This window comes from Hakea prostrata, chromosome 4 (assembly GCF_041222555.1).
Source record: "Hakea prostrata isolate BN-2017 chromosome 4, UWA_Hpros_2, whole genome shotgun sequence".
Taxonomy (NCBI): Eukaryota; Viridiplantae; Streptophyta; class Magnoliopsida; order Proteales; family Proteaceae; genus Hakea; species Hakea prostrata.
The window spans coordinates 43,127,016-43,143,372 of NC_142603.1; the positions used below are offsets into that span (position 1 = coordinate 43,127,016).

The 16,357-nt window shown below is 36.3% G+C and overlaps 2 protein-coding genes across 2 annotated transcripts; one reads left to right on the top strand and one right to left on the bottom strand.

Annotated features, from left to right (window-relative positions):
• Window positions 1-1,103: 1,103 nt before the first annotated feature.
• Window positions 1,104-7,112, bottom strand: LOC149018979 (protein neprosin-like). Its single transcript, XM_089154035.1, has 6 exons — window positions 7,008-7,112; window positions 4,198-4,284; window positions 3,893-4,096; window positions 2,740-2,838; window positions 2,463-2,516; window positions 1,104-1,472 (listed from the first exon to the last, which is right to left on the bottom strand). Exons 1-6 carry the CDS (start codon window positions 7,110-7,112, stop codon window positions 1,104-1,106), a joined length of 918 nt encoding a protein of 305 aa, XP_089010161.1.
• A 2,501-nt stretch (window positions 7,113-9,613) lies between these two features.
• LOC149018980 (uncharacterized) lies at window positions 9,614-10,114 on the top strand. The gene has a single exon (XM_089154036.1). The coding sequence runs from the start codon at window positions 9,614-9,616 to the stop codon at window positions 10,112-10,114; it is 501 nt and encodes a 166-aa protein (XP_089010162.1).
• Window positions 10,115-16,357: the final 6,243 nt, after the last annotated feature.

Sequence of the window (16,357 nt, forward strand, 5' to 3'; positions counted from 1 at the left end):
ATCCGAAAAGAAAAAGAGTCTTCTCTTTCCAATTTTTCACTCACACTATTTAAATAGTTTATGAAAGAGAAAGTAAGTTACTTACTAACAAATGCTACTATTGACGATAAGCAAGTTATAAGTTTTGAACATTATCACTTGTTAACAAAGGTAAAATAGAAGAAGAAAAAAAGAAAACAATGGGAATGAGTTGTATTTTGGTTTTTTTCTATTATTTATTTTTCTACAAAAGTTTTAAAAAAAAATGGTATGCCAATTAAAATGGCAATTAATTAGGAAATCAATGCAGTTATGTTTAAAAGTTGTGTATGACATTAAGTGAATGCTTAATGTACAGGAAAATTATATTTTTTTTGAGCAAATTACACTGGCACCCCAAAATGGAGGCCTTAAAGCACTGACACCCCACTTTATGTTTAAAAAGCATAAAGACCCCAAAATTGAATTTTTGTTGGATATATTTGTCAAATTTGTCACTAAAAACCTTTCAGACACTATTTATTATAGGATATTTTTGAAAATAAACAGTGATTTTACTGTTTTCAGTGATAAATTTGACAAATATATCCAACAAAAATTCAATTTTGGGGTCTCTATGCTTTTTGAACATAAAGTGCAGTGTCAATGCTTTAAGGCCTCCATTTTGGGGTGCCAATGCAATTTGATTTGGTATACTTCACGTGTCCTACTATGGTGGTGCACTGCTGTGCATAGCAGACCATTTTTTCCAATTAATATGCCATAACCTACTTGGATGTCCTAGAAAATAATGTGTCAACCTAAATATTTTTTAAAATGAAATTTTCCTTTCCATGAGACTAGGCATTAGATTTTTTTTTTGGGTAATAGAACTGCATTCATAAAAAAAACTACTTAGAGGACTAGGCATTAGATTTCATGGGATACGTTTTTGAACAATTTATTTTTTGCACGGGATTGATTAATATAAGCTCGCATTATACATGCATTAGTGGTAGAAAAGATACTATATACATAATTACGGGTGTTAAATAAAAGGAACAAAAGCATAGCCCCATTCATTTATTCATGATAATTGAAATTTTACAGAAACATATCATGATTTATCACATGTTGTAGACAAACTAGCCACAGTTGCCACCAGGTCCTCCAAACCAAAAGTGAGCATCATCTTTTCGATCATCATAGGATTCATACTCTATATCATAGCAGTCTTTGTTATCCACACGAATATTTACGCTATTTTGTGACATTGGATGTGATACAATGTAGTCCGAGCCTACAAACTCAATCTTATGGAAATAGCATGAATATTTTTGACGAGGCCAAGCACCACTTCCCATTGGAGGACTAACTCCATTTGAACCAGCATTTACAATTCCTCCCCAAGAATTACTTTTAGCACCATCAACTAAAGAATTAAACAAGACTTTTGGCCAATAACCAAGTATTGTGTCATGAAATGTCAACCACCAGTCCCCTGTGCCTTTATCCTATAAGAAAATAAGCAATGGAATTACTGAAAGTGAGCTAAGTGTTCTACTGATTTAGATTAACCCAATTAAATGTGTGAGATGTATTCCTATAGTAAATGTCTACATAAGAGATAAGAAATCTTTACAATGCCATTAAAAATTATTTTCTTTGTGATGTACCAAACATTAAAGACAACTAAAAGATCAATGGTAATAATACCTGTAAATGGAGACTTGTATCTCATATTGATCTCCACCAATTGTAGAATATGGTTCTGTAACAATACCTAGGGTGAATGATTTGTCAGCCTGAACAAAACCTTTGCAAAGTGTATTAAAGCACCCATTCTTGTAATTATCGCCTTGCACGTACAATTTGAAACATCAATTATTAAAATAAATATATATACCATAAAATTTTTGATTATTTCTCTATAAAAATGAACAAAGAAGAATTGTATAGGGCAAAGGAATGCCACTATAGGTAAAATTTTCTGGTGAGTTTCTCCATATATTATTTGTCATATGGAAATGTATATATTTGAAATAATTTAAAATTTTTCTACTAATTGAGTTTGACAAGGGATAAAATTTAAGAGAAAATAGGATAAAAATAAACAGGTTAAATCATTGTTAAGCTTTTAAAGAGAAATCTTTACTTAGGAAAAGCAAGACCTTCCTAAATTCTATTAAAGTGAAATGAAGTTCAAGTATAATAAGAATCACACTAAAAGCTAAAAACTTTAAGCTCCCGTTTTAAGCAAATATTTAAAAACTTGATGTCAAACACAACTACTGTGATACAACATATCATCTATCAATTTTAAGCATGTGGAAATGAAGCGTGAATTTTAATTTTTTTTGTGGCTCAAAAAAATTGAACATTTTATTTAATTGGAACAAATTAAAGAAGCATGTACTATTGACTACAAGATAATGTGTCACCAACCCTTGTAATTCATGTTTTAGAATGACACAAATTAAAGAATTCCATAGTTTAAAACATACCGTCCAAAATGTAAATAACCGAGTTTGCTTATCACCATATAAGCCTGGATTAACCTGATTTTCATGAAGTGTAGAAAATAAAGTTAGATTAAATTCGCAATTTCTTCAATTTTACATTACAAAGTCCTTTTTTTTCTTCTTTGGATTAAGACACAAAAAATGGTCAAGTGAGGGAATGAATATTAAATAAATTGAGATTGTTAACTACATACCATCCATCCAACCATTATATAATTAGGATTATCATTTGGACCACCATTAATCCAAATTTGAGCACTTGAAAATTGCTTAGGGTCTGAAATAGCTGGATTGTATACGTTAATAAGTGCAGAAGCTCCATAAATTGGAGCCTCCCATCATTATTAACATCTGCAATCTGAATGATCAAGTTCAAGAGGTTAACAAAATGTTCAATACAAAGAACAAAAAAACAAAAAAACTCATCTACTTCTATTATCATAATTAAAAACTATATAAGTATAGACATCCAATCATGCGACTATTTTCCCTCAAAAAAAAAAAAAAAAAGCATTTGACTATTTTGCATATATCTGTGCCTACAATTTAATCAGCTTACTTTTACTCATTTTAGTAATGACATTGGATTTAAAGCAAGAACAAACCAAGTTGTGTTATAGGGAAAAGTTTTCATTCTAGATAAGTTCTAGCCAGAAATAGTTATCCCTTGAAGCAAGATTGACATTATATTGTATGATACTCTTAATAACTCAATTTTAATGAAGATTGCTTTATCCAAGATAAAGTTTGATCAAGGTTGGGATGCCTATAAAAATGGTTCAATATATGATAAGTAATACAAATTTCCAATCAACTATGGGCCATTAGTCCTTCATATGGTTTAAAATGGTAACACCCATCAAGATTTTTTTAATTTTTTGGTACATGGGAGATTTTTATATACAGGGGATGGGGATATTACATATGCCGTCAGCAGGGTCAAACCGTCAACCTTTTTACAAAGAGGTGTTGGTTTTACCAACTAAGCAACCCATCAAGATATATTTCCTTAGTCACTATTGATAAAGACCAAAAACAAAAATCAAACAAACAAAACAAAAAAAAAAGAAAAACCTTTGTACTTAGAATCAAAATTTTGAAGTCTCTTTAGGGTGTTAAGTGATGAATGGTTAAAATGGCTTCATTGTGACAAGCGGTAATGGGTTTGAATTCAATTCTTTTCTGAAATACTAATGAAAGGTTTGTGTACGCTAAGATCTTCAATAGACTTTACAACATCGCTAGTCTTGCAATGAGTACACCCTTGAAATAATTGAATGTCACTAGTCTTGTCTACTAGGTACACCTTTAAACTTTTGAATGATGGGGAAAAAGTTAGTATCACACTTCAGCCAAGTTATGCTTTGGTTTGAAACATGAGTTAGGCAGAGTATGAGATGGTGATTACTTACAAATTGTCCAGCGAAGTTTCTCTTGCTTTGGTTATTGAAACTGGTGGTGAATTCCCTTGATAAAGTTCTAGCCCGTAAAAGATCTTCTTTTGAAGTTCTACGAATGGGAACAGTTCCATCGGGACATTCTTCAAGTTCAAAAGTAACTAGGAAAAATCCAGCAGTTCTATTTGCCCACCATTTTGGGGAAAAACTAGGTTTCATCTGCAAAGAAATTATAGTGTTAAAACTTTCAGTGGATTTTATAAGATATGCCGGGAAGCAAGAGGAAAAAAATAAACAGATGGATTAGGAATACAACATACCTGGATTTTGTGATCTTTGAGCAATGGATGGGCCAAAGTAGGTTGCTTGTAGATATCGACACAATCTAGGATATCACCCTCCTTTGTCTACAATGTCAAAGAAAAAAGAAGGATCAAACATCTAATGCTCTATACCAAGTTTTCTTGTTTCTATGGTGCATTTTTCTATTCCCTTTCTTATCGGTTAAAGGCATAAGAAAAAAAAATGTAAAAATGTCGAGCCCATCTAACGTTAATAGATCTTCAATTTAGAATTCCCATTGGTTCTTTCTCTCCCTCTCTCTACCCACAAGTGTGTGTGTATGCGTGTGAAAAACCATCCATGGCTTTTCCTAAGTTTGCAGTCAAGATAAAAAAGTATAGATAATGTACTATAATGGTCTTGAGAGAATGATGCACATTCAAAGTCTTGAGTTGCTCTTCTAGTTCCAAATCATCTTCAGTTTGCTCCATCGTCTTTCTTGCTTCCAACCCATGGCTTTTCAAAGCTAAAGTATATAGAAAAAGTAAAAACAATGCGATGATACCCTTGAAACCATTAGTTGTTGAAACGCCACTTGCCAACCCAAGAAAAGCCATTATCAACTTGGGGGGAAAAAACTTGTTTACCGATCAATTCAAAACATTGGTGGCCTATTTAAATGGCCAATTATTTTGTACAATTAATCAATATAAATTGTAATTAATTCTTGCTATAAATTTTAACCAATGCACAACATTTGTGTTTTTCTTTTTCCTTCATGAGACCATTTTGTAAGGCAAGTAATCAAAATTTAAAAATTAAAAGAGAAAGGTTATCTTGATCCAATCTCATTATAACATGCATGGATAAATATTGAGAATCAAATAGATATAAGAATCTCAACCCCCATAATGTTTGATAAGGTAGAATTGAACAGGTTAGGTGCATCGACTCGGCCTAACCCAACATGCGTTCCGACAAAGGCAGAATGGTTTATTTGAGGTTTAGAATATGTACTGGTCTTGTAGCTAATGTAGGTAAAAAATCGTATATTGTCCTATATACCATATCTTTCACCAAAAAATATACCATGTCTTCAAAACAAGTAAGAAAAATACGTTTACACCTCTAGACTCATTGATTATTAATCAATAACCTTCTATATACCATATATTTTATCATTTAGTCTCCCTTTATTTATTTTTTTTTTTTTTGGTCCAAGGTGAGAATATTATATTAATAAAATATTAAGCTATTACAAAGCTAATAACGGAAGAACCGTCTACTCTTCATTTCTTCACAAACCATTTTGTAAAGTTTGTCGGGCAAACTGTTCGTATCTAAACCGAATCTTCACTGGACCGAAATTAAGCTCGCCAATTAATTAGCACAACTGTTGGTCTCACGAACCCGATGAACCACCCGAAGATGGGCCAACTCTTCTCTCAACCTCCAAATATCTTTCACAATTCCCATGATATACCAGGGAAGGTCGGTTTCTCCATTCACAACTTGAACAACATTGAGAGAATCACACCAAAGCTCCATCATGTTAAAGCCACACCTCACATTGATTGTTTCATTGAAGGAAGAAGAAAAAAAAAAAAAAAGGATTACCATTGATTTGAAGTAAAAAAGAATCCCTAACTCTTTTCCATATAAGCTTTCTAAAAGAAATGCCTTTATATGCACGAAATGCTGGTGTGGTGAAGAATAAGTTTGGAAAGTCACTGAGTTGTGATTCTCTTTTTGTCTACAAATTTCCTATTAATTAGCATCATATATGCTAATTAATTTGTGTGATTGTGAAAATTTTAAGTAAAACATGAGAGTTTCAACAACCATAAGTGTGTGGCCCCACCAAAGCTAAAATTAATTTTAAAATATAAGATTTTAAGGATATAGTTGACATTTAATATAATTTCTATAAATGAGAATAATGTCATATTTTTAACTTCTTAATTTTAATGAAGGGCAAAATAGACATTACATATTTGATGTTAACACTATTTGATTAGTAATAAAACGAAAGTACAAAGGGGCAATAGTAATTATCCCAAATCTTTTCTATGTCACGGACAAAATTAATTATTTACCAAAATATATTTGGCATTCAAATTCAAATTACTGATTCGGTTACTAAGGTCAAACCAATTTTTATCCTTACCTTTTTGTTGTATTTGAGGTTTAGAAGATGTACAACGGGTCTTGTAGATAAGCTTCTTTTGCATATATATGGTGAAAAATCATATACTTACTCTCTTGTATACCATATCTTTCACCAAAAGATGTCCCGTATCTTCAAAATAAGTAGGAAAATATGCTTACCCCTTTAGACTTTTTTTTTTTTTTTTTTTTGGTAAACTAGAGAATTTATTTGAAATGGAAACCTCTAGGGAAGGGACACCCAGTAGCATCAAAGTACAAATTCCAGTGTAGTATGGGGGGTGGGTGGGGGGGGGGAGTGGAAGAAATGAAATAAGTAGATGAAAGAAAGATAGCAAGAGAGGCCAGTCTATCAGCAGCATGGTTTCCTTCTCCTAGTGTATGATTGAAAGTGATGAAATCAAACTTCAGTTTCAAGGAACGGATCTCATCCAGTGTGTTCTTGATCATTCCTGTGATTTATAAGATTGATAATTGCCAAGGTTTAAAGTATCGGTATCGAGTATCGTATCGGTCAGGTGATTTTAAGAGACGTATCATCCTGTATCGAGTATTGTATCGCTCTGGCTAATGTATTTTAATGTAATTTAATGGAGAGACGTATCGAGATGTATCGTATCGGTTGGGTCAAATATGGATACGTATCGGCTAGTATCGTATGGTATCGTGGGATACTTTAAACCTTGATAATTGCTTCATTGTCTCCTTCAAATATGACTTTTCTATAGTTGTTCTTGATGGCAAGTTGCAGCGCAAATCTAATAGCTTCTGCTTGGAGAGCAGTCATGTTGTACTTAGAAATGGCAAAGTACAATAAGGCATGACTGAGGTGATCTCAAGCCACTCCTCCCACACCGGCTTTATAGGTACCAGTAGTCTCCTTTTTTGAAGATCCGTCAATGTTGAATTTGATGCAGTTCTATGGAGGGCGGGACCAACAAATGCTTTGTTTTTTCTTCAATTCATGTTAAGGACTTGGTGAGATTTTGCATTCAAAGATTGCGCAAGCCACCAAATCTGGCTAGGGGATTTGTAGGGCTTCTTATATGTTGCTTTGTTGAAAGAAGACCCGATGATCCATAATGTGATTAGATGAAAGAGTAATGTAATCCCACCCCTTTAGACTCTTATCGATTATTAACTAAGAACCTTCTTTACCACTGAGGCTGCGGATCCCATTGATCTAAAGAAAAAAAATCTGAATTCTTTTCCATGTATGCTTTCTCAAATAATATGCAAGTTAGTTATTTACAATGAAATGCCTTTATATGCAGGAAAAAATTGTCTGCTATGCACATCTCTCTGTGCACCACCACAGTAGGACATGTGGAGTATACCATATAAAAGGTTGGGATTAAATTACCGATTTTAAGTGGAAGACACCTAATTTCGCAACCCGTTTAACCGCTACCCATCCATTTAGCCGATTATACCCGAATCCTTTCTTCTTTTCTTCTTCTCTTCTTGAATTGAAGCACAAACCGATCACAAATAACTGAATAAAAGCCCTAACAACAGAACAGATCATCACTTCCTCCTTGGAATTGAGTTTTTCTTTACAAAGAGGAAATAGTGACAGAAACTAACTTACCATATGTGACTTGTATTCAAGTTAGAACAAACTAAAGAAGTATCGTGGAATTGATTTCAGTTAATTAACATCGTTTAATGAGTGGAAGCTCTACCATTAGTCATCCTCTTCTTGAACTCTTCAAAGTTAACGTTTCCACACCATCAACATCAACAAAGCTAATTATCCTAGAACAATCATGGTGAGAACACTTCTCCCACAAGTTCTTCATCACCATATGAAGCTCTGTAACCGATATCAAACCATTCTTGTCCCAATTGTACATATTGAAAGCATCCTTCAATTCTTTATCTCCGCTCTTATCTCCACAGTGATAATCATGTTAGAAGATTAAATTGCACCCACAGAGAAATAAAGAACCACATAAGGACATTGACTTACCTGTTAATCCAAATACCAAACCAGAGAGGGCAGGCAGAGATTTGGGTTTCCAAACACAGAGTTACCATTGTTTTCTTTTCAGGGTTTTCAGAATCATTCGAGGAAATTGATGTTTAGAGCACAAGATCACAGAGACTACAACGATAAGGCATAGTTGCAAGATTCTTTGCTGGGAAGAGGAGCCCCTCAGAGAAGCTTATAAACATGTGCTTCAATTCAAGAAGAGAAGAAGAAAGCGGAAGAAATGATGCACGTACAATCACGTAGCTAGAAACGAGCAGGTATTTGTTAAACTGGTTTCAAAACTGGGTTCCTTTTACTTAAAATGGATAACTTAATTTCAACCTTTGATTTGGTATACTTCACACTTCCTACCGTGGTGGTGCACTGCTGTCAACAGAAGACAATTTTTTTCCAACTAATATGCCATAACCTACTTGGATGTCCTAGAAAATAATTTGTCCACCTAATTCTTTTTTAAAAATGAAAATTTCCTTTCCACAAGACTTGGCATTATATTTAATGGGATCGATCTGTTTTTGAACAATTTATTTTTTGCACGGGATTGATTATTATAAGCTCGCATTATAAATGCATTAGTAGTAGAAAAGGTACTATATACATAATTATGGGTGTTAAATAAAAGGAACAAAAGCATAGCCCCATTCATTTATTCATGATAATTGAAACTTTACAAAAACATATCATGATTTATCACATGTTGTAGACAAACTAGCCACAGTTTCCACCCGGTCCTCCAAACCAAAAGTGAGCATCATCTTTTAGATCATCATATGATTCATACTCTATATCTATTTAATATTCTTATTTAAATGGTTGGAGAGCATCTCATCCTATGAAATTTTATATTAATAGACTTGCAAAATAAAGACGTGAAACAAAAGTGGGTGGGATGAATTTAGTACGACGATGACTTTTCCACTAGATAATTCAGTATTTTATTTCTTATTTTTCTGTTAACTATAAAGAGATGATGCAGTAGTAGCCATCTTGTGTCCCCACTATGCAACCTTCAGACTTTTTAAAAAATCATAGTAACTTATCCCTATGCATCTAGTGGCTATATTTTAGTTTGAAGTGACCAACGAAATGTACTAGTAAAATTATAAAAAATTTATCCACAATATCTCTCTCTTTCTCAGCTTTTCAATCCGCCTATTGGTTTTGGTTTTGCTTGTCTAAAAGATTGAAATAATGCCAATGGAGGGGTAGTAGGACGGTTAGGAACCTAACTTCTTAAGTGTCCTTGGCTTGTGGTGGGTGACCTTAATGATGTAGTGGATCCTTCGAAGGTCATGGGAGGTGCTCCAGTTTCCGTTAAAAGGTGCTTAAAGTTTAAGGAGAACATAGATAAATGTGGTCTCATTGATATGGGATCTATTGGGCTGAAGTACACTTGGAGGGGTCCTCACTGGAGTGGATACAAGCGTATCTTTAGAAGATTGGATCGAGGGCTGTTGTTCATGTGGTTCCGACTTCCGAGACTCAAATCAGACCATCACCCTCTTATGTTGGATCTTTCTCCGGTTACTAGGCCTTTTCAAAAGAGGCCGTTCAGACTTGAGGCCATGTGGTTTACACATGAGGGATTCTCCCAGGTGGTGTCAAAAGGGTGGAATGGAAACATGAAGCTCCCTGATGCTCTTAATGATATGAAGAATAACTTGTTGGACTGGAACAAAAAGGTTTTTGGGAATCTTGAGCGTGCAAAGAGACGTCTCCATGCTAGGCTTGGAGGTATTCAACGGATTCTGGCTAATGGGCGTCGAAACCCTTTCCTTATTCAACTTGAATAGGACCTCAGATTGGAATTAGAAAAAGTTCTTTATAGGGAAGAGATTCACTAGGCTCAAAAAGCTAGGAAGGACTGGATGGTACAAGGTGACAGGAATACCAAGTATTTTCATATTTCCACAATGACTCGCAGAAGGAGGAACAAAATAGTTTCTTTGAAGGATGAGGGTGGCAGATGGATCTCTGATCCGGTTGAGCTCAGAAGCCATGTGGAGGGCTTCTATAAAAATCTTTTCACTAATGATTCCTCTGAAATGCAGGCACTTGTTTCCAATCATGTCTACCCCTCCTTGGATGTTGACTGATTGTCAAATCTTGCAGGTGTTGTCACAAAAGAAGAGGTTTTCAGAGCCATTGAGCAAATGGGGCCATGAAAGGCTCCAGGCCCAGATGGTTTTCATGCCGCCTTTTACCAGCAACATTGGGAGGTGACTCGGAGTACAGTTATGTAGATGGTGAAGGGGGCATTTCAAGGGGAGTTAGATTCCAAGCTTAATGAAACATTGATTGCCTTAATTCCCAAGGTGGATAAGCCTGAAAGGGTGACCCCGTTGCGTCCCATTTCTCTTTGTAATGTTAGTTTCAAGATTCTCATGAAAACTATAACCAACAGACTCAAAGAGTTCATGCCAAGTGGGGTTGCCCCTAATCAGGTTAGTTTTGTTCCAGGGAGACACATCCAGGAGAATATAATTATTGCTCAAGAGTTGTTTCACACCATGAGAAAGAAGCGTAGTAAGCAGGGCTTCATGGCCATTAAGATAGACCTGGAGAAGGCCTATGATAGATTGAGGTGGGATTTTATTTGAGATTCTCTTTATGGAGCTGGGATACCTAACAGCCTTGTTGAGGTGATTATGTTGTGCATCTCGACGGCAAGCATGAGGGTTTTGTGGAACGGGGAGGCGCAGATTTGTTCAAGCTTGCTCATGGTCTTTGGCAAGGTGACCCTCTTTCACCTTATATTTTTGTTCTTTGCATGGAGAGATTGACGCATTGCATTCAAGATGCTTTTACTGAGGGAAAGTGGAAGCCTATTAAAATTGGACGTAAAGGTGCGGGAGTCTCCCACCTTATGTTTGCGGACGATGTGGTTTTGTTTGCAGAGGCTTCTCTAACCCAAGTGGAAGTGATTATGGAGTGCCTTAATAAGTTTTGTTGTGCTTCAGGGAATAAAGTTAGTGTTGAGAAGACCAAGGTTCATTGCTCTAGGAATGTTGATGATCATTTAGCCAAGGCCATCTCTAAGAAGAGTGGCTTCATTTTGATTAATGATATTGGGCGTTATTTGGGTGTTCCCATTTGGAGTGGTAGACCAAAGAAGGGAGATTATAATTATATTGTCTCTAAGGTAAAAGACCGGTTAGTAGGGTGGAAGGTGAGTTCTTTGTCACTTGCAGGGAGAGTTACTTTGGCTAGATCTGTACTCATGACAATCCCCTACTACACTATGCAATCTACTCCTATCCCTAAGGGTGTTTTGTCAGAGATTGAAAAGTCGATACGTGCTTTTGTTTGGGGGTGACATGGAGAATAAAAAGCGAATGCATCTAGTCAAGTGGGAGAGTTTATGTCAGCCTCAAGCACAAGGAGGTTTGGGTTTTCATTCCCTTTCTCTAGTCAATGATGCTTTCTTAATGAAATTGGTGTGGGGTGTTCTTCAGCAAAATTCCTTTTGGGCAGCGCTTCTTAAGGATAAATATGGCTCTAGTCAGCAAAAGGCTGATTTCTCGGCTTCGTGCATTGACTCCCCTCTTTGGAAGGCATTATGCAGGGTTGCTCCTAGAGTGTTAGAGAACTGCCGCATTATTTTGGGTGATGGTCAGACCATTCAGTTTTGGCAGGATGCTTGGTTGATTCCAGGGGTTACATTGGGTTCCCTTGTAAATGGTAACCTTAACCCAAGCATGAGGAAAGAGACGGTGAGTCAATATGTTGATGGAAATGGCGAGTGGAGAAGAGATCGCATCATGAATCTCCTCCCATGCGATGTTTTGGAAAATTTTGATGATTATAGACCTCCCTTTTTTTGGGGTGGTAGAGATGTCTTTCTATGGAGCCAGACGAATGTGGGGATCTTCTCTGTTAGCTCGGCGTATGACATCTTGGTGGATGGTGGTAGGGTGAATCAAGGCCTTTTCCTTGATGAGAATTTTTGGAAGACAGTATGGGGCTTGAGGGTTCCCTATCGTATTCGCTCCTTCATTTGGTTGGCAGTGAATAACAGATTATTGAATAACCATCGCAAGATGAGAATGAAACTAATGGAGCATGACTATTGTAGCTTTTGTATGAGCAGACCTGAAGATTGTCTTCATGTTTTGCGAGATTGCACCTTTGCTAAAGGGGTATGGATGCGTTTGGTGGCTAAGGAAAAGCATACTATGTTCTTTGAGTGTGGGCTGGAAGAATGGTTCTCCATTAATCTTTGTGGTTCCATGTCCAAATCGATGGGGAGTTGGACAGCTTGGTTCGTTTGTGCTACCTATTCTCTTTGGAATTGGAGAAATAATGATATACATGAAGAGGAGTTTGTTCGACCAAGTGCTGGGTTGAAGTTGATAGAGGACTACGTGAGAACGGTGGTTGCTGCTTGGTCAATGTGCTCATCAATGCTGCCAAACAAGAAGAATTCAAAGGTTTTGGATGTGTGGAAAGCCCCCTATAGGTGCCCGGATAAAGTGCAATATGGATGCTTCTCTTAATAGAAAGAAGAACTATATGCAGGTGGGGGGTGTTTTGCGGGATCAAGAGGGGCTGTTCAAGGGAGGTTTTGCAAGGAAGTTTCCTTTGTGTTCAGTCCTTGAAGCAGAATTAATAGCGACCATCGAAGGCCTTAGGTTGGCTTGGAGTTTGGGGTTTTGTCAGATTCAAGTAAAATCTGATTCTAAGGAAGCTGTTGCTCTCCTTGACCCTTGTAGGCATGCACAAGGGAGTATTGTTCACCTCATTGAGGAAATAAAAACCCTTTCAGGTGTTAATGGAAGGGTGATGTTTGTTCATCTTGGTAGAGAAGCAAACAAAGCTGCTGATTGGATGTCTAGGGTGCAACTTTGTCCCTTAGACCCATGGGCTTTCTTCCCAGATCCTCTAGCTGGGTTAGAAGGAATTCTCATGGTGCATAGAGACAAGGTTTAAAGTATCCCACGATACCATACGATACTAGCCGATACGTATCCATATTTGACCCAACCGATACGATACATCTCGATACGTCTCTCCATTAAATTACATTAAAATACATTAGCTAGAGCGATACAATACTCGATACAGGATGATACGTCTCTTAAAATCACCTGACCGATACGATACTCGATACCGATACTTTAAACCTTGTTCGGAACCACATGAACAACAGCCTCTAGAAACAGAAGACGCCAATTTGTTGAGCAAAGCCCTCGATCCAATCTTCTAAAGATACGCTTGTATCCACTCCAGTGAGGACCCCTCCAAGTGTACTTCAGCCCAATAGATCCCATATCAATGAGGCCACATTTATCTATGTTCTCCTTAAACTTTAAGCACCTTTTAACGGAAACTGGAGCACCTCCCCTGACCTTCGAAGGATCCACTACATCATTAAGGTCACCCACCACAAGCCAAGGACACTTAAGAAGTTAGGTTCCTAACCGTCCTACTACCCCTCCATTGGCATTATTTCAATCTTTTAGACAAGCAAAACCAAAACCAATAGGCGGATTGAAGAGCTGAGAAAGAGAGAGATATTGTGGATAAATTTTTTATAATTTTACTAGTACATTTCGTTGGTCACTTCAAACTAAAATATAGCCACTAGATGCATAGGGATAAGTTACTATGATTTTTTAAAAAGTCTGAAGGTTGCATAGTGGGGACACAAGATGGCTACTACTGCATCATCTCTTTATAGTTAACAGAAAAATAAGAAATAAAATACTGAATTTTCTAGTGGAAAAGTCATTGTCGTACTAAATTCATCCCACCCACTTTTGTTTCACGTCTTTAATTTGCAAGTCTATTAATATAAAATTTCATATGATGAGATGCTCTCCAACCATTTAAATAAGAATATTAAATAGATATAGAGTATAAATCATATGATGATCTAAAAGATGATGCTCACTTTTGGTTTGGAGGACCGGGTGGAAACTGTGGCTAGTTTGTCTACAACATGTGGTAAATCATGATATGTTTCTGTAAAGTTTCAATTATCATGAATAAATGAATGGGGCTATGCTTTTGTTCCTTTTATTTAACACCCATAATTATGTATATAGTACCTTTTCTACTACTAATGCATTTATAATGCGAGCTTATAATAATCAATCCCGTGCAAAAAATAAATTGTTCAAAAACAGATCGATCCCATTAAATATAATGCCAAGTCTTGTGGAAAGGAAATTTTCATTTTTAAAAAAGAATTAGGTGGACAAATTATTTTCTAGGACATCCAAGTAGGTTATGGCATATTAGTTGGAAAAAAATTGTCTTCTGTTGACAGCAGTGCACCACCACGGTAGGAAGTGTGAAGTATACCAAATCAAAGGTTGAAATTAAGTTATCCATTTTAAGTAAAAGGAACCCAGTTTTGAAACCAGTTTAACAAATACCTGCTCGTTTCTAGCTACGTGATTGTACGTGCATCATTTCTTCCGCTTTCTTCTTCTCTTCTTGAATTGAAGCACATGTTTATAAGCTTCTCTGAGGGGCTCCTCTTCCCAGCAAAGAATCTTGCAACTATGCCTTATCGTTGTAGTCTCTGTGATCTTGTGCTCTAAACATCAATTTCCTCGAATGATTCTGAAAACCCTGAAAAGAAAACAATGGTAACTCTGTGTTTGGAAACCCAAATCTCTGCCTGCCCTCTTTGGTTTGGTATTTGGATTAACTACAGGTAAGTCAATGTCCTTATGTGGTTCTTTATTTCTCTGTGGGTGCAATTTAATCTTCTAACATGATTATCACTGTGGAGATAAGAGCGGAGATAAAGAATTGAAGGATGCTTTCAATATGTACAATTGGGACAAGAATGGTTTGATATCGGTTACAGAGCTTCATATGGTGATGAAGAACTTGTGGGAGAAGTGTTCTCACCATGATTGTTCTAGGATAATTAGCTTTGTTGATGTTGATGGCGTGGAAACGTTAACTTTGAAGAGTTCAAGAAGAGGATGACTAATGGTAGAGCTTCCACTCATTAAACAATGTTAATTAACTGAAATCAATTCCACGATACTTCTTTAGTTTGTTCTAACTTGAATACAAGTCACATATGGTAAGTTAGTTTCTGTCACTATTTCCTCTTTGTAAAGAAAAACTCAATTCCAAGGAGGAAGTGATGATCTGTTCTGTTGTTAGGGCTTTTATTCAGTTATTTGTGATCGGTTTGTGCTTCAATTCAAGAAGAGAAGAAGAAAAGAAGAAAGGATTCGGGTATAATCGGCTAAATGGATGGGTAGCGGTTAAACGGGTTGCGAAATTAGGTGTCTTCCACTTAAAATCGGTAATTTAATCCCAACCTTTTATATGGTATACTCCACATGTCCTACTGTGGTGGTGCACAGAGAGATGTGCATAGCAGACAATTTTTTTCCTGCATATAAAGGCATTTCATTGTAAATAACTAACTTGCATATTATTTGAGAAAGCATGGAAAAGAATTCAGATTTTTTTTCTTTAAATCAATGGGATCCGCAGCCTCAGTGGTAAAGAAGGTTCTTAGTTAATAATCGATAAGAGTCTAAAGGGGTGGGATTACATTACTCTTTCATCTAATCACATTATGGATCATCGGGTCTTCTTTCAACAAAGCAACATATAAGAAGCCCTACAAATCCCCTAGCCAGATTTGGTGGCTTGCGCAATCTTTGAATGCAAAATCTCACCAAGTCCTTAACATGAACTGAAGAAAAAACAAAGCATTTGTTGGTCCCGCCCTCCGTAGAACTGCATCAAATTCAACATTGACGGATCTTCAAAAAAGGAGACTACTGGTACCTATAAAGCCGGTGTGGGAGGAGTGGCTTGAGATCACCTCAGTCATGCCTTATTGTACTTTGCCATTTCTAAGTACAACATGACTGCTCTCCAAGCAGAAGCTATTAGATTTGCGCTGCAACTTGCCATCAAGAACAACTATAGAAAAGTCATATTTGAAGGAGACAATGAAGCAATTATCAAGGTTTAAAGTATCCCACGATACCATACGATACTAGCCGATACGTATCCATATTTGACCCAACCGATACGATACATCTCGATACGTC

Bases quoted from the DNA above. Each gene is read 5' to 3' on its own strand.
- LOC149018980 (XM_089154036.1), top strand. From the start codon at position 9,614: ATGGGAGGTGCTCCAGTTTCCGTTAAAAGGTGCTTAAAGTTTAAGGAG.
- LOC149018979 (XM_089154035.1), bottom strand. From the start codon at position 7,112: ATGACTGCTCTCCAAGCAGAAGCTATTAGATTTGCGCTGCAACTTGCC. The intron at 2,839-3,892 runs GTAAGTAATCAC...TTGATCATTCAG, and splicing joins GAAACTTCGCTGGACAATTT to ATTGCAGATGTTAATAATGA. The intron at 2,517-2,739 runs GTGCTCAAATTT...CATGAAAATCAG, and splicing joins AGACCCTAAGCAATTTTCAA to GTTAATCCAGGCTTATATGG.